The sequence below is a fragment of the Phyllostomus discolor genome, chromosome 6 (assembly GCF_004126475.2).
Source record: "Phyllostomus discolor isolate MPI-MPIP mPhyDis1 chromosome 6, mPhyDis1.pri.v3, whole genome shotgun sequence".
Classification (NCBI taxonomy): Eukaryota; Metazoa; Chordata; class Mammalia; order Chiroptera; family Phyllostomidae; genus Phyllostomus; species Phyllostomus discolor.
The window spans coordinates 78,274,360-78,295,454 of record NC_040908.2 but is presented as its reverse complement, the minus strand read 5'-3'; the positions used below and the strand labels follow the sequence as shown (position 1 = coordinate 78,295,454).

At 48.7% G+C, this 21,095-nt stretch overlaps 1 protein-coding gene across 1 annotated transcript; it reads right to left on the bottom strand.

Annotated features, from left to right (window-relative positions):
* Window positions 1-719: 719 nt before the first annotated feature.
* MCAM (melanoma cell adhesion molecule) lies at window positions 720-9,420 on the bottom strand. Its single transcript, XM_036028406.1, is given in 22 exon segments — window positions 720-2,847; window positions 3,309-3,426; window positions 3,754-3,901; window positions 4,088-4,159; window positions 4,266-4,407; window positions 4,514-4,636; window positions 4,788-4,883; window positions 4,886-4,930; window positions 5,012-5,080; window positions 5,082-5,131; window positions 5,229-5,265; window positions 5,267-5,392; window positions 5,474-5,595; window positions 5,705-5,884; window positions 6,784-6,858; window positions 6,861-6,870; window positions 6,954-7,024; window positions 7,107-7,314; window positions 7,402-7,452; window positions 7,454-7,507; window positions 7,509-7,531; window positions 9,275-9,420. Coding segments are annotated over 22 exon segments (1,917 nt in total). The 5' UTR covers window positions 9,342-9,420; the 3' UTR covers window positions 720-2,817.
* Between the last annotated feature and the right edge of the window lie 11,675 nt (window positions 9,421-21,095).

The window sequence follows — 21,095 nt, the reverse complement described above, 5'->3', positions numbered from 1 at the left end:
GAGAGCTACTTATGAGTCTGTACACCACGTGTTTTCTCTTCTTGGCCTCTTTTGCTGTCTCGGTGAGTAAGCTTGCAGGAGCAATGTCCATGAAGTAGATGCCTCCTGATCTACCCTTGTCAGCATTGTTGTAGTGTGTTGGCCTTGACCTGCTCAAACGTGTGGTTGGGCCATGGAAGCTATCAAGTACCTCTTAACATCTGCTTTCTGTGGCGACTTGGGATTTTTAACCTTATATGAGTATATCTTTTTCTTTTATTCAAAACAAAAACAATTTTTAGCACACTGAAAAAAAAAAGCCAAACATATTGTGCCTTTGTAAGGAAAGGCTGCATTTTAGACCTTAATATGGAAATAGCAGTCTTAGCTCTCTTTTACTTTGAGTGTCACTGATCTCTACAGTCTAGGGAAAAGGAAAAAGTACTCTATGTGGTTGGAGATGACACACAGGGACACACTGTTAGTGGTCCTTTTCCCTTGCCATGATGCTTAGTTGGAATAAACAAGCATTGTATTCTGGATCATTTGGTTGCTTCCCATTAGAGTCTTAGTTATTAGGTCAAATGCTGTCTCCAGCAAGAAAAGACACAATATTCCACGATTTCCAGGTCTACTCTGGAGCATTTCAAGTGTCCTGGCCTCCTGATCTTATTAATGACCCAGCTGTGTGTCAGATATACTTTAAAAGGGGAGGTTTTTCTGTTTCTGTCTTTTCTTTATGGTGGATCCTGAACTGGCCTAGACCTCCTGCCTCTCCCTTTTGTTTGAAGACTTTCAAACTGAAAGCATTAAGCAGCTAGTGCCCTCTGTGGGGTCTAGTTTCCCCTGGGAAAGGCAGAGAGAACCAAATACCAGAAGCCCGTCACCATTATTGTGGCCACTAGGTCTCAGGAGATGGGGGAGGAGGAAAAATGTTTTCTGTATAATAGCATTTTACTTAATTCTTTCCCTTTTCTCAGTTCTTCCCTGCCTATAATTATTTATAAAAATAAAAAATTTGGGGACAGAAACAATTCTTTTTAAAGTCCTTTTTGGGGGATTTAACATACTGGGGCTGGAGGGAGCTTGATGCTGTCTCCAGAATAAAAGAGTCTCAATTTGTATATCAATGTTAAACAACATGAAAACTTAGATGAGATTTTTGTTGGCTATTTTAAAAATGTGTCATTAATATAAAATTCTTAATGTTAGTAGTATTTAATCATTCTCACATGTAAAGAATAAGAAAAACAAGGTAAATATTCTTACAGAGAATAGCAGAGCTTTAAGATTAATTTTCATTTTAAGTCTTTGTTTTGCCAATGTATTGTTTAGAGGTTTGTTATACTAATGTTATTTATTAATTCACTTATATACAGTTAACTAAAGAGCTTTTTCAAGCACCCATGTCTGTAAAAGTATTTTTAAATAAAATTTCTTTTGCTGTAGATGACTTGAGTTCTTGCTCTTTTGTTGGGGTGGAGGAGTGATACATCAGGCAGCTATGGATCTACTTAGCAAGTCTGTACTATTACCTCAAGGACAAGGCTCAGTGACAGCAACGTGTAGAAAAAGGGCAACAGCTCCTTGTCAACAGCCTGCCAGGTCCTGTGGGCTGCCTGGACCAGGGCAGCTCTGTTGCTGAGTGGCGAGATTGTCCTCTATGCTAAGGGCATAAGCCATTTGCTCTGCTGCCAGCTGCAAAAAGTGTGTGTTCCTTTTAGTACCATTCCAGTTCCAGAGGCCCCAGTCTGCTGTGGTCCCCATAATGAATAAAAAACAGCATAAGATTTCTGGGACAATTAGGCTTTATTGTGTGTGTGTGTGTGTGTGTGTGTGTGTAAAGGAAACCATTTGCAAATTTACACACAACAAAGCCACACAAACACACACAGATACACATACATACCCCAAGCTCTGGCCAAGCTCGTTTCTTATCCTTAAAGTATCATCTTCCCATTAAGCCCCTTCTTTTGTGGTCTATGCCCATTAGCTCAATTTGTAGAAGTTTGATGCTAGTATAACTATAACCTTATTAATCCCCTTAAAGAACCGCATGGACCTTATCTCCTTATCTCTGTGCCTTACTCTCATTTTCAATCATGATTATGAGAGCCAAAAATAACTGTAAACATAGAGGTTTGCACTAAATGGGCTTAACTCTGGAAAACAGTGCACAGTTTCCTTACTGCAGGGACAATGAGATATAACCAGCAAGTCTTTCAAGGAATGATACTAGTTCCTGGCTTCTGCCCAAAGAAAGGAATGTCATAAAAGGGACTCCAGACACAGGCAGGCAGGCAACTACTTCTAGATCCTGCTGGGGTACTGTCTAGAACTGGTGTGCACAACACACTTCACCAGTGGTGAGGTGGCTTGGGCTCTCAGTGCATCCTCATATCATTGATACAACTGCATTATGAAGCCAACATTGGGGCAGTAAATCACCTCAAGATAAATAGGCTACCTACTTCGATAGCTGTTGATAGAAGAAGGGTGTTTACTTCCATAGTATGTGTAAAGAGAAAACATGTTCTGCAAGAAACTCTCCTACCCACTCCTAGAATATTGAGGCCCCTCCTTGCGATAAGCATCACTCAACAAATTGAGACTGTGGCAGAGTGTGGCCCCTGAGGCCATCTGAGGTCCTTCTCAGTATGGCTCTGGTCCTAGCCCTTTGGCCTTCTGAAATGTGGTCTGTGGGTAAGCTGGAGTAGGAGTCTTCTCTGTCGTCCACTTTAGAGGCATTGGTGACCATCCTGAGTGCTGGGGATGAGAGTGAGCAGGGAACAGGACATGTCCAGGCAAAAAGAGGAAGAGTTCAGTATGATTCAGTGACTAGTGCCTCAGATCGATGTATTTCTCTCCCTAAAAATGGGGGAAGAAAAGAGGAATGTGGAGATAGTGACCCGAGTTCAGGGTGTGAACACTAAGGAGGGAGGAGGGACTGAAGCAAAAGCTGATGGACTAGGTGTAGCTGTCTGGAGGGAAGAAGCAGGGGTGGGTATGGCAGGGCCAGGAAGGAACCTAGGCCCCTAAGTCACACCTCATGACCTGAGCCACAAGTATTGTTCAGGAAATAGTGATGGTGATGGTATGGGTCTTTGCTCTCAGTCCTGGGAGCTACCCTGTCCAGGATCCCTCAGCCATGTCCCCAGCCCTACCATCTGTAAATAACTGTTAAGGAGGGCAAGATGTGGTCTGCTCCCAATCTCCAGCAGAAAAGAATGAATAGAAAGTTAGTGTTGGGGGAAATGAGAACTATTAGCCCCTGTTGTTGCCAATCCCTGAAGTTGCATCAGGCACTGGCCATTGGAACTGCCTCCTACCTGGTCTCCTGGAGCTCTCTTGTCACCGTTGCTGCCCTGAAGGAGGCCCATGTCTTCTGGGCGCTTATCTGACTTAACTTCAACTACAAATTCGCTCTTACGAGATGGGGGCAGCGTTCTGGCAGGAGGAAGGGAGGCAAGAGGTTGGCAACTCGGGCAAGGGAAGGACAGGGCCCTTGGGAAGGACATTGGGCTGAGTGATGGGCTCTTTGGTGCTCTGGGGCCAACGCAGGGAAGGGAAATAGGTACTGAATGAAAGGGAGAAAGTATGACTGATGGAAGCTTGGTAGTGGGCAGTAAAACAGAAAGCACTCAGACCCAGTGCTCCACTCCTGCCCCGAAGTGGTGAGTAGGTGCTGCAGCAAGCAGGGAAACATCCCAAAGAAACAGCAAGCTGGGTAACACAAGACGGGGTAATGAGCAAGGGGCTAGGAACCATGCTTACATCTCTTGTTTGCCTGACCTCCCACAAGGCAGCTTGCCCTTCTTGTAGAAGAAATAGAGGACAGCACCCAGCACGGCCAGGACCAGGAGGCACACGGTCACAGCCACGATGACCACACCCTTGCTTTTGGGCTCTGGCAGCTTTTTCTCTGTCCCACAAAGACACTCCCATTCACTTCCTGCCCCAGGCTGTGCATTTCCATTGCTGCTCCACCCAATCAAAGGCTGAGAGAGAGGGGCTGTGCTTACCTTTCTGGATAGGGCTTCCCAGGGACAGTCAGGGCACAGTGAGGATGCCCTGGTACAGCCCTGTTCTTGGGCCAGGCCTAGCTTACCTGTGGAGGTGCTGTTGGCTTTGGCATAAGGACTGACAGTAGAGGTGATGAGATCAGTGGTTCTGTTGGAATCTGGTGGGAGAGCAGTTAGATGGATTGGGACAGGGGGTTGGAAAAGCCTAAGTTGGTGCCCTTGCCTCAGCATGCCCCGACATGCTCTGCAGGCCAAAGCCCGTACCCAGCTCCAGGAAAATGATGGTGCTGTTTTTGCCCAGGGAGTTGGAAGCCACGCATTCAACACCCGTCTCCAACAGCTCTGGAGTCACAAGGACACTCAAGATGCTCAGGACACTCTGTGAATCTTGGTCTTGTTCATTTGCCTACAAGGAAGGAGCAGCTAAAGGGGCAGGGAGGATGTCCAGCCATGGCAGCAAAGCCTGGGCAGGGATCAATGAGAGCACGGAAAGATGAAATGTGCCTGCTCACCATGCCGCCAACATTCCAGGAGATGCTAGGCCGAGGATGTCCTGAGGCTTCACAAGACAGATTCAACATTGTGTTTCTCCTGCACCTGCATCTTCCTCTCCTTAATGCCACCCATGGGGGCCCTGGAGAGGCAGCAAACTCTGCTAGCCTATTTCTCCCTGCCCCCCACCCCCCAGAGCAGTCCAGGGTAGTGAGTGGTTTTATGTCCTCAAACTTGAAACACCCAACTGGGGTGGTTCCAAGGGCCACCTGATCTGTGCCCAGAGGGCCTCACCAAGATAGCCACATTCACCAGCTGTGTAGAGTTCAGGCCGGGCACGCTGGGCACAGACGCCATGCAGCGGTAGCCTCCCCCTGCCTTCCGGTTCAGGGTTGTTGTAATTGAAGCACAGGCCCCTTTACCAGCACCTTGCCTGTCTGGGGTGAGAGGCATGTCAGAGGCTACTCCCTTCTCCATCCACCTCCACCCACTCAAAAGCCCCAGGGCCACGTGGGTACCTTTTCTCTCAGCCACTGGAATTCAAGGGCCTGGTTACTCTCTGCCCCACAAGTCAGGGTGAGGTTGCCTGCCCTCTTGGCTTTCAGGGGCTGCAGGACTCACCCAGACATCAGACACATCTGAGGACAGCAACAGTGTCAGCATGTGGAGGGCAGGGTGGGCAGATTCCCTTTTGCCACAGCCCAGTCCCCCTGTATTGGGCCCTCAGCTCCTCACAGTTCACCAGGAGCTCCTGTTGGTCACTTGACAGTAAGTGCCATGGTTTCCAAATCCAGGCCCTGACATTCGTAGAGCCCGCTGTGCTCCTTGTGGGCAGACTTCAAGACCAGGACTCCATTATCATCGACTGCCTCCTCCACCACCTCCCTGGTGCTGAGGTTCTGGGAGAGGATGCAGGGGTGAGTGGAGTGTACCTCCATCCTTTCTATATCCTTGTCTGCACCCCATGAAGCCCTCTGCACCTGCTTGCTGATGCTGAAGTGGGGTGGGGGATTGCCATCAGCCAAACACCTGATTTCCACATGGTCCCCTTCCTTCAGCATTCCCATAGGCTCCACTTCCAACCACACTTTCTCTGCTGGGTCTGCATGGTAAAAGGGTAGCTCTCAGCCTACAGTGCCCATGCCTAGGTATAGAGAGACTAGCAGGCGTCATCCCCAGGCCTAGCCCCAATTCGACCGATCAACACTCACAGAAAACAGGGACAGAGACTTCCCCAGATTCCTTCATGTGATTCCCACTGGGCAGCCGGTAGTTAAGCTCACAGTAAAACTGGGCATCTTTGTCCTCCTTAAGCAGCTGTGCCTTCAGAATACTCTGCACAGTATACAGACCACTTGACTCCACAATCTGCGATGACTGAATGTGGACCCCTGGGCAGGGAGGAAGGGGAAAAGGGCTGGGCCTAAGCCCTACCACCATGGTCTTCCTGGGGTTGTCACGGGAGACGTAAAGGGACCCCTATCACCTTGTAGAGGGCCAGGTACAAACGGCAAGCTGTAACTTCTCAACCCAGCAGTTTCAACTGCTAGATACCCACCCCAGACAGACACACATGGGGCACACACAAGGATATGTGAAAATAATGCTGCAATGATGAAAAAGAGAAATGAGGAAACGCTATAGACATCTACTAACATGGGCATGAATGAAATCCTGGGCAGCCAGGGTAAACAATTAAGTAGATATAAATAGACTGACCTGTAAAGATTTCTAAGATTTATTGTAAAAAGAAAAAACTGTAACAGTGTATACTATGCAATACCATTTATATCAGGGTTTCTCAACCTCAGCACTACTGAAGTTTTGGGCCAGATAATTCTTTGCTATAGGGATTGTCCAGGGCACTATAGCATGTTTAGCAGCATCCCTGACGTCCACCCAGGAGATGCCAGTAGCCCATCTCCTTGCCCCAGTTATAACACCAAAATGTCTCCAGACGTGACCAAATTTCCCAGAGGGGAAGCAGAATCACCCCTGGGTGAGAACCACTGAGTTATATAAAAACAAAAGCCTTCTATTCCTAGATTTATATTCCTATGTGAGTAAGCATATAGAAACAAGCTTGAAAGAACACATACTAATCAATAGCAGAGATTAATTCTGGGGCAGGAAGGAAATCTTCCTTTAGGATTATCTGTACAGTTTTAAATTCGTATGTAAATATTTTCAAGTATCACTTGTGTACTTAAAAAAAAAGTAAAATAAAATGTAAGGTGGTCCCTGTGTGGCACCATAAGCATGTTTTTTAAGGGCCAAGAGGGCTACTCACGGTTCTTCTCTTCCTTCAGAGGCCTGCCATTCTTGTACCAGATGACTTTAGGAATGGGTATGCCATTCTTGCCACACAGGTAGCAACCTTAAGAACAGAGTGAGTTGCCTCTGAGACCCTACAAAGCCCTACAGCTCCTCTTACCACCTGGCCACCTTGGCATATCTCACCTCCTCTGGCACCCTACTGCTCACAGAAATGCCCAAGGCATTGGCCTGGATGCTTGGCTCCTCTGGAGCTTCTACAAGGAGAGAAATGAGGAGAGACAGGGAACTAGCACTACATTGACCCACACTGCCCACAAGGCACAGGTAGGCACTCACTGTATACACGGAGCTGGAAGCGGTGCTCCTGGGGACCGAGGGCGCTGCCCTGACACAGAAAGATGCGCTCGTCATGGGGGTGACATGTGTCAGAGGCCAGAGTGATCCCTTTGTCCTGGAGGCTGAGCCGGTGCTGGTACGCCCCAGGTTCACTCTGACCATGGCCCTGGTACACACGGAAGATGAGTATTGGCTTCTCCTTGTGGACCTAAGGAGAGGCAATAGGGGAGGGCGTCTTGGGCTTCATGAAGGTAGAGCTCCCCTACTGAGGCCCTTTCTGGAGCCCAGCACTCACAGAAAACCAGTCGACGACATGGCTGAAGTTGCCCTGGGAATGGGAGGGACCAACACTTGAGTAGGGCTGTGCTGCCCACTTCCACTTCCAACAGCTCAGGCTCTGGCTTGCTCTGCCACTCCAGGCACACCTGGGGGTGAGAGAAGGAGTGTGCCTGGGGGTGAGAGGAGGAGCACCCAGCTGTGTCAACTCCAGCTGCTTTCCAGGCCCTCACACTGCTCACTGAGTTGTTCTCTAATCCTCTTCCAGTATCTGGAGAGAGCCCTGTGCTTTCCTAACCCTCAGCCACTCTCTACCCTTGCCTCAGCCAGCCCTCTCTCATTCAAGGGGAGTTGGGATGGTCATCTTTGGTCACTGAGCAGAGACTCTGGGTGCCAGTCACCTCTATGATGAGGCTGGCAGAGAAGGCAACCCACGCTCTGGGCCAAGAGGAATGCCCTTTTCCTTCCAGGCCCCCTCCTCTCTGAGTGAGCTCAGAGTGTGGGAATGTAAAGCATGTGCCAAGCTGGGCACACAGGCCCCTTTGTGTCACCACAAACCAGGGGAAGACATCACTACTCTATCCTTTAACCCCCTCCCAAAAACCCCTCCCCAAATCTCCCATAAGACCCACAGGTCCGATCCTCACCCAAAGCTCCCCTTTCATGATTAGGAAGCAGCCCTCTGTGAACATCCGGCACACAGAGGACCCTGTCCTGGGAGTCTTGTGAGTGTGGAGGGCTCAGAGTCTCCCCCAGGGTCAAGACAAGGGCCAGGAAGCGGGCAAAAGTGACGTCAGTGGTGCCTGCCCGCTGCCCACTCTGGAGGTTGATTCATTCAGTCCCCTCTGCCTGGACTCTGGGTTGTTGTTCTGGTCTGGCTCCCAGACAAGGAAGACAGATGGAATGGTCTTTCAGCCCTCAGCAGAGGGCTCAGATCCCTGATTCCATTTCCCCAGATGTAGAAGAGCAGGGCAGGGTGAGGCTGGACCTGCGGCTGCTGTAGAGCCTGATTTAGCCCTTTCCCCAGAAATACAGTCACCTTGGGAGGCAGCAGACCAGGTTACCCCAGGGATGCTGTAGGCACTGGGCATACGGCCAGCAAGCTGGGTATTGCCTAGCTCTCCCCTTCCACAGCCAGACAGCGGCTACGATTTGGGAATAGGAGCCAAAGAAACATGCAGCACCGCTGCGGGCCATACAAGGGCAACAAGGACCCGGGAGCTCCCAGCTCCTAGCAAGTTCGTGCAGGGGTGCTCTTCCCATCTGTACATGGTCTCATTCCCCGAGGTGTAACAGTTTGGGGCGCTTCCACTTTAGGAAGCCTCAATCCCTCGTGTCCGCTAGCTGTGATACCATCACCGGGGTAGGTATGAGGCGACCCACACCGCCCCCTAGCCCCTGCTAACGCCCAACTTGGGCGAGAGCCGCCGTCCATCCCCTCTTCTACGTCTCCAGCCAGACTCGAAGCCCAGGTGGGAGAGCGTGCGGTTGGCACAACCCTCTGCAGCTAAGAAAGCTGTCTTTTCCAGCAACAGGCGGGGCGCAGAATTCACGATTTGTGGATGATGTTCTCTAGCTGTGCATCCCTGCCACCGCTCCAACTGCGGGCCCCACGGAAGAACCTGAGGAAAAGCTCTCTGGACGCCCCAATAGGCTCCGCTCCACCCCTTCCCGCGCCGGGCCGCAGCCTCCTCCCGCGTCTCCACTCTCGCTTCCGGGATATTCGAATACAGGCTGCAAAATGGCTGAAAAACAGAGTGGCTCACGCTTAAGGCACCTGGTGCCGGGGACCTGAGAAGGAAGGGCGCATGGCGGGAGCGCAAAGCTTCGTCCCCAACCGCAAGGCCAGCTACGGCTATTCAGGGTACGGGTCCCCCAGCGACCTCACTCACCCGCGGCGCGGCCACAGCAGCAGCAAGCGGCCATCAGGAAAGCGCAGAGGAGCCTGGACAGCCCCATACTTCCCCTCGGAGGGCCAGCGTTTAGTGAGAGAGCTCGCGACTGCTCGGGCTGACGTCAGGGGGAGGGAGAGGGGGAGAGGGAGGAGAGGGCCCTGCTGGTCTGCCCTGCCCCTCCCCGCGCCGCAGCCCCCAGCCCCTCCCAAGGCGCTGCATCCAGGGATGCGAGAGTCGACCTCCCAGCCCCGACCTTGGGAAGGGTGAGGGCCAGGGACAGGTGTCTCAGGCCGGACTGACTAGCCTAGGCGGTATCAAAGAGAAGCTGGGCGGAATGGCCAGAGTCTCTGCGGTCAGGACCAACAGCGCTCACCACCGCTCGCCTCACTCCCGGCTCAGCTCCTACCAGCAAGTGCAGCTCTGAGGGACCTCCTGGCGGAGGCTCAGCTAACGGAGGCACTGCATTCAGGATCCTCTCTCTCCCTCTCCTCCACCCCGCCGGACCCCTGCCATAGAAAAAAAAAAAAAAAAAGGTGATTTGCAGTATTGCGGCTGCCGCCGGCCTGGCACTGCCCCCATGCCTGGCAGTCCTGGCATCTTTGAGGGAAGAACCCTGGGCCGGATCCCACATAGACACAGAGGTACCTGTACTGGGGAGTGGAGATGCTGCCTTTGGGCTGTTCCTTCAAACCCAAGCTACTGCAGGTTCATCCTGGACTAGAGGAAGGAGGCAGGGAGCTGAATTCACAGGCCCAAGGCTTTCACACTTGTCCAAGCCAAGGCCTCGACAATTGTGTTTCTGCCCTCTTTGCTCATTAAGTGCCTAGGGTGGGACTCAGTTTCCCTTCACCTTAATGGAAAGAGGGAAAGAAAGAGTTTAGTGGGTACAAGGTCTCCACCTAGACCCCTGCAAACCTGTTGCTGGGGAGGAACAGTTGAAAGGACCCCCTGCAGCAGGCCTCTACCTGCCAACCTGCATGCTCCCTGGGGAGTAGAATGGGCTCTTGCCTCAGAGAGAGCTCTCACCCTGGCCCCTGGGACTCCTTCAACAAGGGAGAGTCAAATGAGGGCCTGGATTTGAGGTAGAGGTCTGTCACCTGGCCAGACAGACTTTCTGCTTGTTGTGGGAGGAGCAGGGTGAGGCAGCGAATACCAGAGATGGGCCATTAACTTGAGATAATGCTCTGGGATGGTGCTTTGATGACACAGAGATGACCAGCAAACCACATCAGCCTTGTCTTTCAGAACCCTGATGACCCCACCCCCCCCATCCTCCTCCATTAGTCTCCAGCCAGGGGCCATGCCAAGCGCTGGGCTGGGGGCCTGGTGCCAGGGGCCAGGGGGCATAGAGAAAGAAGAGGACCATGGTTCCCCATCCCCCACAGTGAATATATGGACTGGCTTGGGGCCTGTAGTGGAATGGATGAGTTTTGTTTGTCTTCAGGGGCAGCAGTGGGAATGGCTGAAGGATGCTATTTGCCTTGGCAAGCCCAGAGCTGGGCATACAGCTTTGCTGCCCTGCCCCCACCCCCTTCCCTTCACTTAACACCATTAACTAATCATTCTCTTTTCTTAGGCCTGAAGACAATGCCAGCTAACCGCCAATGACAGTCAGTGCCCTGAGGAAAGACAAGCCAGATGGGGTTAGAGGAACTGGCTCTGCAGTGAAGGGGAAATGAAGTTAGAGCCCAGGGTGACATCTCTTCCTGGCATTGCCCCACCAGACAAACACAGACTATCCTTTAAGGAAGCCAGTAGCTTGGAGTGATTTGAATTGCCAGGGAGCAGACATCTTTGGGATGGCTTAATAAGGGGCGCATTTTGGGATTCCAAACCAAAGAGGTAAGACCTTGGAGGGAATTCAAAGGGGACTGGAAACAGGAAGAAAGGGGAGTGAAGACAGAACAAGGTACACAGAGTAGAAGATATTGGGTATCACTTCCCTGAGCGTTCTGCCAGCAGAGACTCTTGCACCAGGACTGGGTTAGAAGCAGCCTTGCCCAGATATAGGCCAAGATCAGAAGAAGAGGCCCTCCGGCCAGAGTCCTAATTCTCTTTGGCTGATTTCCCTGGAGAAAGAAGGGGTAGGAATACTGCCTACCAGCACCTCATGGTAGACCCAGGCTACTCAGAGATATGAGAACCCTGTTAGAAATGTGGGAGAAATAGAGGTGGGAAGGACTGGATGATCTGATCCAAGTGCCTTTATTTGATGCTGTGCTTACAGATGGGCTGAGTCAGATCGACTGCCACCTGGGGTGAGGGGCAGGAGTGGGGTTTTTAAAAGAAACAACTCAGGATTCGTGGGGGTATAGGGGAGGGATTAGTCTCTTGTTCTTCTGGAAAGGTGCCTCAGGGTTCCAGGATGTGAGCCTGGACAGTGGGTTAGGTAAAGGACCAGGCTGTTCACAGGTAGAGGAGGGTCAGTCTGACCACCAGCCATTGTGGCTGGTGCCAGGTGTCTATTGTGAGCAGGAGAGTTTTGATTGAGCCTCGGGCTACTGAGCAAGTCAGGACAACTGAGTCCTGGGCAGTCTGGGGTGTTGGAAAACTGGCCTGACTCAAACCCCACTGTGTGAAAGGCTCTCTGTTGTGTCTCTCTGGCATGGGTGTGATGGAGGCTGGGTGGGATGGTGGCCGTATTCTGGGTACCTCAGCTGAAGTCTCCAGGGTGAGTGGGTCTTTCATTCATTGTAAGGAGAAGTGGAGAAAAGTGGAGCCCAGCTCCAGTGGAGCTGGAGGTAAAAAGACAAGGACGGGCCTGCCCCCAGGGGCTTACCTGGGTGAAATTTGAACCTAGAAGCCCTCCCTCAGCTCTAGCATGGTGGACACAATGGCCTCCCACTCACCCCTCTGGTCCAGGGACCTCTGCCAGGAAGATGTAAGAAATGCAGGCTAGGCTGAGGAAGGAAGCTGATAAAGACAAGTTTGCAGCTGCAATGAGGAGCTGGGGATGGAGGGGGTGGCCCAGTAATCTTGACAATTATGAAGGCTGTGGAACCCCTTGGACTGGCCAGAAAATAGGGTCCAGTCTGGGTTGGAGAGGTAGGAGAATTTTTCCAGAATGGGGGTCTGACTTGGGAATCCACTGTACTGAGGAGTAAAAAACTGGGTGGGAGCAGTTGTTGCTGAAGACAACATCAGGGCAGGAAACCGGATACTGGGGCTGGGTGGAAGATGTGGGGAAGAGATTGAATGGAGGGAAGCAGCTCCTATCCTGGCCTCAGCATCTGACCCAGGGTAGGAGGAAGGTGCTGCCTGGATTGAGGTGTGCCTCAGAAACACTGTGGAAGAGAAGGGTGGTGGTTTAGGGGGATGGAGGGGGCTATTTTTAGACTTGGAAAAAAAGTGAGTTCATCTCCACCCTGAGTGCTGGAGTCCGCAAAGGCCCCATTGTACAGGGGTCTAGAGAAGGAGAGGGGGAAGGGCAAGTGGCACAATGATGAGGATTATGTTGGAGTGTAGAGTAGGGTGGGAAAGAGGGTCTTCTTCATAGCTGGCTTACTGAACTCCGGGGTCCAGCCAGGCTAGGGTTTGGACAGGAGGCTTTTCCACACAAAGTCCACTTTTGGGGTACCAGGGTCTCTGGCATCACTGGTCCATCATGGTGAAGGAGCTGAGGGTGGGATTCCCATAGCCTGGCTTTCTCAGGGACTGCAGGGTCTGTTCCCAGGCTCCCAGCGTTCCAGTGACTCCCATGGGAGTTTGCTGGCCTCTACTCTCATCCTCTTCCCTGCCAGGGAGTGGGGAGAGAGAAGGGGAAAGAGGATGTGGATGTATAGGGACTTTTCCTGGGGAGTAGGCACCCTTAAGCCAGAGGAAGGGGACAGAAGTGGGGGGGGGGTGTATGCTGATGGTGGTCACAGCCCACCCATTCTATTCCACACCCTGCTGTGCTCTCTGGAAAGGGGACTGTCGCTCATGTCCCCTCTGACCCCAGAGGCCGCTCCACATGGACAGTCCTCCAGCACCCAATGCCCCAGTTCAGGGAGTCCCGTGGCATTCTAACACTCCTTGTTCCCCCGTCTTGCCTAGCCCTGGCTGCGGGGAGGCGGGGCATCCGCTGCCGCAGTCCGCACTAATCCAAATATTACCATAAATGCTCAGGTTGAGCTGCCCGCAGAGGGAGGGGCTCCTGCTGGGGATTCTGGGTCCAGGAAACCTCGAAACCTGTCTGCTGTCCTTTTTTTAGTGCAAGCCGGCAGCGAGAGTCAGTTTGCTCCCACCCCACTCTGGAAAGTGGTCCAATAGAGTTGGGGGTGGAGTTGGGCAGAGAGCCGTGGGTTGCCTCCTGCGTGGGCAGTGACCTGTGATCAAGAATAGAACCTTCCAGCCCTGAGTTCAGCACTGGGACCGGTGAGGACTTTGGGGTCTCCCTCCATCTCTGCAGAACCCAGTCTTGGGGCCTGTAATAATGGGGCCTTCTGCCCCCAACCTTGGGTCTCACTTCTCTGGACTCTGAGGGCCTAAATCTTTTCCACCTGCTCTTCCCATCCAAAATTTGGAGAGTGGAGCATGTTGAAGAGAGGGTTGGGAACAGGATACTGGGAGTTTACATCTCTTCCCACCACGAAAATTCACATCCTCTCCCCAAAATACCATCATCCAGGGGGAGGAATGTCCCCAGAGAGCTGTTTAAATATGACTGACTTTTCCCTGAGAAAAGGCCAGCTAGTCTACAGGAGAGGAGTCTATGGGAAACCTAGGAATGCCAGTTTTGGGTCTCCTGGCCCCCGTCTTCCCTGAAGACCACTTCTGCATTTGTTTTTCCTTCCACACAGAGCTTGGTGCCCTGGGGGAAGGAGCCTTGTTTCACTCCACCCTGGTGGGGCTTGTGATCTCCACTAAGGTTTCCGCACCTGGTCTTGGAGAAAGGCAGATTGGTGAGAGGAAAGAGAAGACAGCAGGCAAGCCTGGGGCCTGCTCCCTGCCTCCTTGACCCACATTCCCAGTGGCTGGGCCTTCAAGAGAACTTGAAAAGTGGAGAGAACACAGGATTTGAAGTCAGCGAAAGTCCCAAACTAGATCAGACCAGTCTGTGTGCTCCTGTGGCACTTTTCCTTTACATTCCCCATGTAAGGGGATGTAAAGCAACTGAAAGTGCTTGCTCAACTTTGGTTTCAAACACCTAGCTGTGCACCGTTGCCACTTAGTTAATCTCGGGCAACTGACTGAACAATGACTGTTCAGAGGGAACGGGACAGTGCTAGAATAAGGAAAGAAGCGACTCATATTTAATGTGTGTACAGTGCTTTGCAATGTAGATGTTTCACTTATGAGTCATTTTCATTGCTGATATTTATCTTGATCTTTGCAACAAAAAATGAGACCAAAGGACAAAGAATTACATGATTTAAAGTCACACAGCCTGTGAGTGATGAAACTACATTGTTTTATTGTGATAAAATACATGTAACAAAAAAGTTATCCTTTTAATCATTTTAAGTGTACAATTCAGTGGCATGAAGTACGTTCAAATATTACGCAACCATCACCACTGTATAGTTCCAGAACTGTTTCATCACCCCAAGGAACTACAGTTTGAACCAAGATTTATCTAACTCCAAAACCTATGCACTATACCTGTAATAGTTTACATCTGAATTAAGTAAACATATAATGGAAATGAAAGTAGTGGATTAAATACCACTGCATAATGTGATATAAACAGGAAGTGCAACAGGGATTCAGAGAAGAGAACATTGTAGATCTCTGCCTTCACTAGAATGAAAGGGGGCCTTTTCCTTATGTCACCCACAAGTGACTAAGATCCTCTTCACAGTTTCTGCTCCTTTCCACATCCAACTTGATGTGGGAAACAACACTTTAATGCACCCCCTTAAAACAGTCTGAATAAACTCTACACTGTAGGGTACTATGCAGCTATTTAAGGAGTAAGGATGATCTCTATATGCTGATATGGAGTGATGACCAGAATGTACAATAACTTTAAACTAAAAAGCTAGCACAGCCCTGGCTGGTGTGGCTCAGTGGGTTCAATGCTGGCCCACGAACCAAAAGGTTGCCAATTCGATTCTCAGTCAGGGCACATGCTGGGGTTGTGGGCCAGGTTCCCATTTGGGGGCCTGCAAGAGGCAACCAATCAATGTATCTCTTGCACAGCAATGTTTCTCTCCCTCCCTTCCCCCTCTCTAAAAATAAATCTTTTTTTTAAAAGCTAGCAATAGAATTATATATATATATATATATATATATATATATATATATATATATATATAATGTTACCTTTTGTATAAGAATGGATGAACAATTTATATATTACATATCTCTATACTTTCAAATAGAAACAATGAAAGGACCAAACCCAAATACAAATAGTTACATAGAGAGAAATGGAAGGAACAGGCCACTCAGTGTTTACTGGGCCAGGTCAGAGTACAAAGGAAGGCTCACTTATCACATGTCAAAATACTTGAATTATTTGAAAGCTACCTAACTGTTAAATATGCTCTGTCCTCTTACCTTGACATATATACTTTCTAATGACAACATTAAAAATATGTAAAGCTGTGGTTTTGTAAAAATTAAAGTAAAAAAAATCCAAGATAAATTAATGATTATTGCACATGCTTGGGTATTCTCATGATAAGTTAGCAATGTTTGGATAGATAATAAAGTCATACAATTTATAAATTTTATACATGTATTTCATTAAATTAATTTTGGCAAAATCCCTAATTATATTGTTATAATAAAATTTTTCTCATAATGTATTTAACTAGTAATGCTAAATTAAGTTGACCTTTCTTGCATTATTGCTTTTTATTTTTATTTTTTAAAAGATTTTATTTACTTATTTTTAGAGAAAGGGAGGGAGAGAAACATCGAAGTGTGGTTTCCTCTCACATGCCCCCAACTGGGGACAGGCTCACACCCAGGCATGTGACCTGACTGGGAATCAAACTGGCAACCCTTTGGTTTGCAGTCTGGTGCTCAATCTACTAAGCCACACCAGCCAGGGTGCATTGTTGCTGTTTAGATGTTTAAAAAAGTAATTTCAATTTTGAGAAATTTTGCCTCACATTGAAATTACTAATGTTTTTAAAGCAATACTTAGATTCAGAATTGAGTCATAAATTTTATGTCATGTTCTTTGTCAAGGAGTCACATATAATAAATATTTTATCTCAGAAAATATTTTTTCATCATATAAATCTTTATAATTTATATTGTAATTTAAATAATGTCTTAATGCAATACTGTATCTAAATCTATTTGGTGTTTCTTTTTTTAAATTTCTTGTGATGCTTCTTTTTTATTGTGAATTTTATTTTACTTTTTTAATATATTTTATTGATTATGCTATGCTATTACAGTTGTCCTATTACCCCCCTTCATTCCCCTCCACTCTGCACACCATCTCCCACCCACATTCCCCACCTTGAGTTCATGTCCATGTGTCATAAGTTCTTTAGCTTCTACATTTCCCATACTATTCTTGCCCTCCACCTGCCTATTTTCTACCTACCATCTATGCTACTTATTCTCTGTACCTTTTCCCCTTTTCTTCTCCTCCCACTCCTCAGTTGCTACCTCTCCATGTGATCTCCATTTCTGTGGTTCTGTTCCTATTCTAGTTGTTTGCTTAGTTTGTTTTTGTTTTTGTTTTAGGTGTGGTTGTTAATAATTGTGAGTTTGCTGTCATTTTACTGTACATGTTTTTTTATCTCCTTTTTCTTAGATAAGTCCCATTAACATTTCATATAATAAGGGCTTGGTGATGATGAACTCTTTGACCTTGACCTTATCTGAGAAGCACTTTATCTGCCCTTCCATTCTAAATGAAAGCTTTGCTGGATAGAGCAATCTGGGATGTAGGTCCTTGCCTTTCATGACTTGGAATACTTCTTTCCAGCCCCTTCTTGCCTGTAAGGTCTCTTTTGAGAAATCAGCTGACAGTCTGATGGGAACTCCTTTGTAAGTTACTGTCTCCTTATCTCTTGCTGCTTCTAGGATTCTCTCTGTGGCGGATACTGGCCAGCAGTATCCATCACCACTGCAGATGCTTGAGATACGAGAGAAATACACATGGACTACCGAGTCCTGTGGAGGAATAGGAATGCATGGCCACTCTCTCTAGTGGAGAGTGCCCGGAACTGCCGCCTGAGTAGGCTTTTATTAAGAATACAGATACAATTTGTTGATTACGGTCTGGCAGGGAAGATCAAATGAAATAGGTAACTTTCAAAGGGCTGAAAGGGCTCACGCTGAGTTTGGCATTTTATCACCTAAGAGCTACAGGACCTAAAAGCCTAGTTTCATTTCTTGCCTGTGCCTTCATATTCTAATTCAAGAGCATCCTCAGCAAGCAGGTCTCACAGGATTTGGCATTTTTTATGCCCCAGGCCTAATTACCCCCAGGGGTTCACTGACTCTGGTCTGGACTGCACTGCCCCTGTTATTTCCGCAGGCCTGAGTCAGGCAGAGGAGACAGAGGCAGCCAGAAGACTTGGATTTCTCACAGCCAGAAAAAGGACTCAGGGTTTGTCAAAGCTGAGGGGGCAGGGGTTGTTGTTGATCACCCCCTCATTTCCACAGCCCCCTGAGTCTCTTCCCTGGTGGCTTTTCCCACATGATCGTGTCTGACTTAGATTTATCCTCTTCAGAGAATTGTTACCCGTCATTGACTACAGACCAAGAAATGGGAGCCAGGCATAGAACAGACAGCGTTTGTGCCAGGGAAATAAGTTTTGTCTCCTTAGTGTGTCCTGGTTTGGAGGTCTCACTCAGCCTTCACCACGGGGGGTTACAGCTTCCTCAGACCCAGCAGGGCCAACTCCAACACTCTCCTTCATTTTTACCTTGGCTAATGTAATAATGATATGCCTTGGTGTGTTCCTCCTTGGGTCCAAGTTCTTTGGGACTCTGTGAGCTTCCTGGACTCCCTGGAAGTCTATTTCCTTTGACAGATTGGGGAAGTTCTTTATTATATGTTCAAATAGCTTTTCCACTTGTTGCTCTTCCTCCTTTCCTTCTGGTACCCCTATAATTTGGATGTTGGATGTTGGAACATTTAAAGATGTCCTGGAGGTTCCTAAACCTCTCCTCATTTTTTTGGATTCTTATTTCTTCATTCTTTTCTGATTGTATGTTTTTTTCTTCCTTGTGGTCCACTCCATTGATGTGAGACCCAGCTTTCTTTCCATCACTATTGGTTCCCTGTGCATTTTTCTTCATTTCACTTATTGTAGCTTTCATTTGTTCATCTAATTTATCAACCAATTCTATGAGCATCCTGATCACCAGTGTTTTGAGCTGTGCATCTGATAGGTTGGCTATCTCTCAGTCACTTAAAAGTATTGGTTCTGAGGCTTTCATTTGTTCTTCTGTTTGAGCCTTTTTTCTTTTTTTTTTTTTTGGTCTGGTCGCACCTGTTACATATGAGGGGTGGAGCCTTAGGTGTTTACCAGGGCGGGGCAACCCACATCGCTGTGTTGTGACTCTGTATGTGGGGGTGGGGTCCGAGAGGGAACAATAGCGCTTGTTCCACTCTCTGTAGGACTTCAGTCCTTTCCGATACTTCCCCCAAGCATACTAGGCCTTTCTGGTGCCAATTCCCATGTGTGTGGGCTTGTACACCCCGTGGGACCCTCCAACGACCTCTCCTGCGAGGCTGGGAGTCTTCCTGCACCTCAACCCCCACAGGTGTTTTCAATCAGTGCCCCAAAGCTCTATTTTCCAGTGCTGTGATCCTGGGTTGCTCGCTGTGCCTTGCTTCACAATCGCCGCCTCACTGGGTCTGCTGGTTGCCGCCACTACCGCACCCAGGGTCCACCTGCTATGGTCTTGAGCGCCTGGGATGCCTTACGCACCAGGTCCCAACACTCTTTGTGTTGACTCCTCTCTGCCTGGCTACCTGAATCCACCCCTCCTACCAGTCTGGATGAATGTGTCTATTTTAACTCCTTGGTTGTCTGACTTCCATACAGTTCAATTTTCTGTCCGTTCTGGTTGTTATTCTGTTTCTAAATTATTGTTTTTCCTATCTTGGTTGTGCAAGGAGGCACAGTGTGTCTGCCTACACCTCTATCTTGGCCAGAAGTCTGGTGTTTCTTTTTTTTAAGATTTTACTTAATGTTAGAGAGAGGGGAAGGGAGGGAGACAGAGAGGAAGAGAAACATGCTGATCATACTCCTGATTGCACTCAGCTTTTTTTTTTAATTTAATAGTATAAACTGCAAGTCACCCTATATTATAGGGACCTTACTTATTCCTTCTTTTTTTATTTTTTAACAATTATATTGTGCTCCACTGGATTTACCTACCATAATTTTGTCAATCAATCTTCTGTTTGGACTTTTAAGTAATTTTCCAATGTTTTGCAATTACGAATAATGTTGCGATAAATTTTTATTTTGTGGAAAGTGTCTTAACAGCAATTCAATTTCTAGAATTGAACTGCTGGATCAAAGGGTCAAAGTGTTACAGGGTGCAGCCAAGAGGGGGGGCCCCCAAATAGGGATTTGAAATGGGGTCCAGAACTCAAGGTGTCCAGGAGATATTAGGATGTCCTCACCCCCCACCCCCCACATGTGTGGGTTGGGGGAAGGGACACAAGGAGCAGGGCCATTGAGAGCTGTTTTGCATAGCAACAGCTTTGCAGCTAACCTCTGGTGTGGTCATTTAACATATCTATAACCTTTAACTGGTTGCATAGATATGTTAAATAGCTGTGGCCAAGCTCTGAGCCAGGGAAATGGAAGTAATTTTCCCCCCAAGATCTAACTGGGGGGCAGGCCCCTGAGTAAAGTGCCTGTGTGGGAACTTGGAGAAGATTGGCTCCATGACATGGGGCCATGCCTGCCCAGATTCACGATGGCAGCCCAGTGAAGCTGGAAAGATATGAGAGTGCTGTCAAGTGTAGCCAATTGTGGGAGGAGTCAGAAATGGGGCTGCAGAGGACTCTTGGCTTGGGGATTTAAACCCAGATGTGGCAGCCATTGGAGGGAGAACCATGTGGTTTTGGCAGAGTGTGGACTCCAACAGCCATTGTGCAGAGAGGACCACTTGGCTGTGGCACTGCAAAGAGGACCACAGCCAATGCAGAGGGAGAGAACCACTTGGTCTTTAGCAGAGTGGAGACTCCCGCAGCCATTGTGCCAGGAGAACCACGCGGCTGTGCCAGCGTGGGGACTCCCATGGCCCTGTGAGAGAATTGTCACTTGGCTTTGGCAGAGTGGCAACCTCCCCCCCCCCCCGCAGCCATTGGAGAGAGAACCACGTGGCTTTGCCAGAGTGGGGACCCCCTCAGCTTTAGCAGGGGGAACCACCATCCAGTTTTAGCAGAGATCTTGGCGACACAGCTGATGGTACCAGGAACCAAGGGAGGCCTACCAGCCGAGACGGATTACTGGGAAGAACTGGGGGCTGCCTGAGCCATGGACTTCTATTTCTTTTCCTGAGATACAGTACCCCAGACTGGGCAAAGAGGGACGGAAGGACTGTGTGTGTTTGTGTGTGCTTTAAGGGGCTTTGGGGTTTGATGAAGACATTAGGTCGCTACTTTAAGTCTGTATAGCATTAAATAAACATTTCCTTTCCTTTTCACGAATCTCTGGCATTGAGAGATGTCTTTCCTATAAGGCGGCAGACATAACGAACCTGGGGGTTTCTTTTAGTAATAGTATATTGCCCTTGGCCCTCCCTTTGGCCCCCACTGTGTTCTGTAACAAAAGCATATTTAGGTTGTTTTGTTGTGTTTTTTATATTGTGGTAGAAAACACATTATATTTGCCATCTTAACCATTTCAAGTGCACAGTTCAGTAGTGTTAAGTACATCTACATTGTTGAGAAACA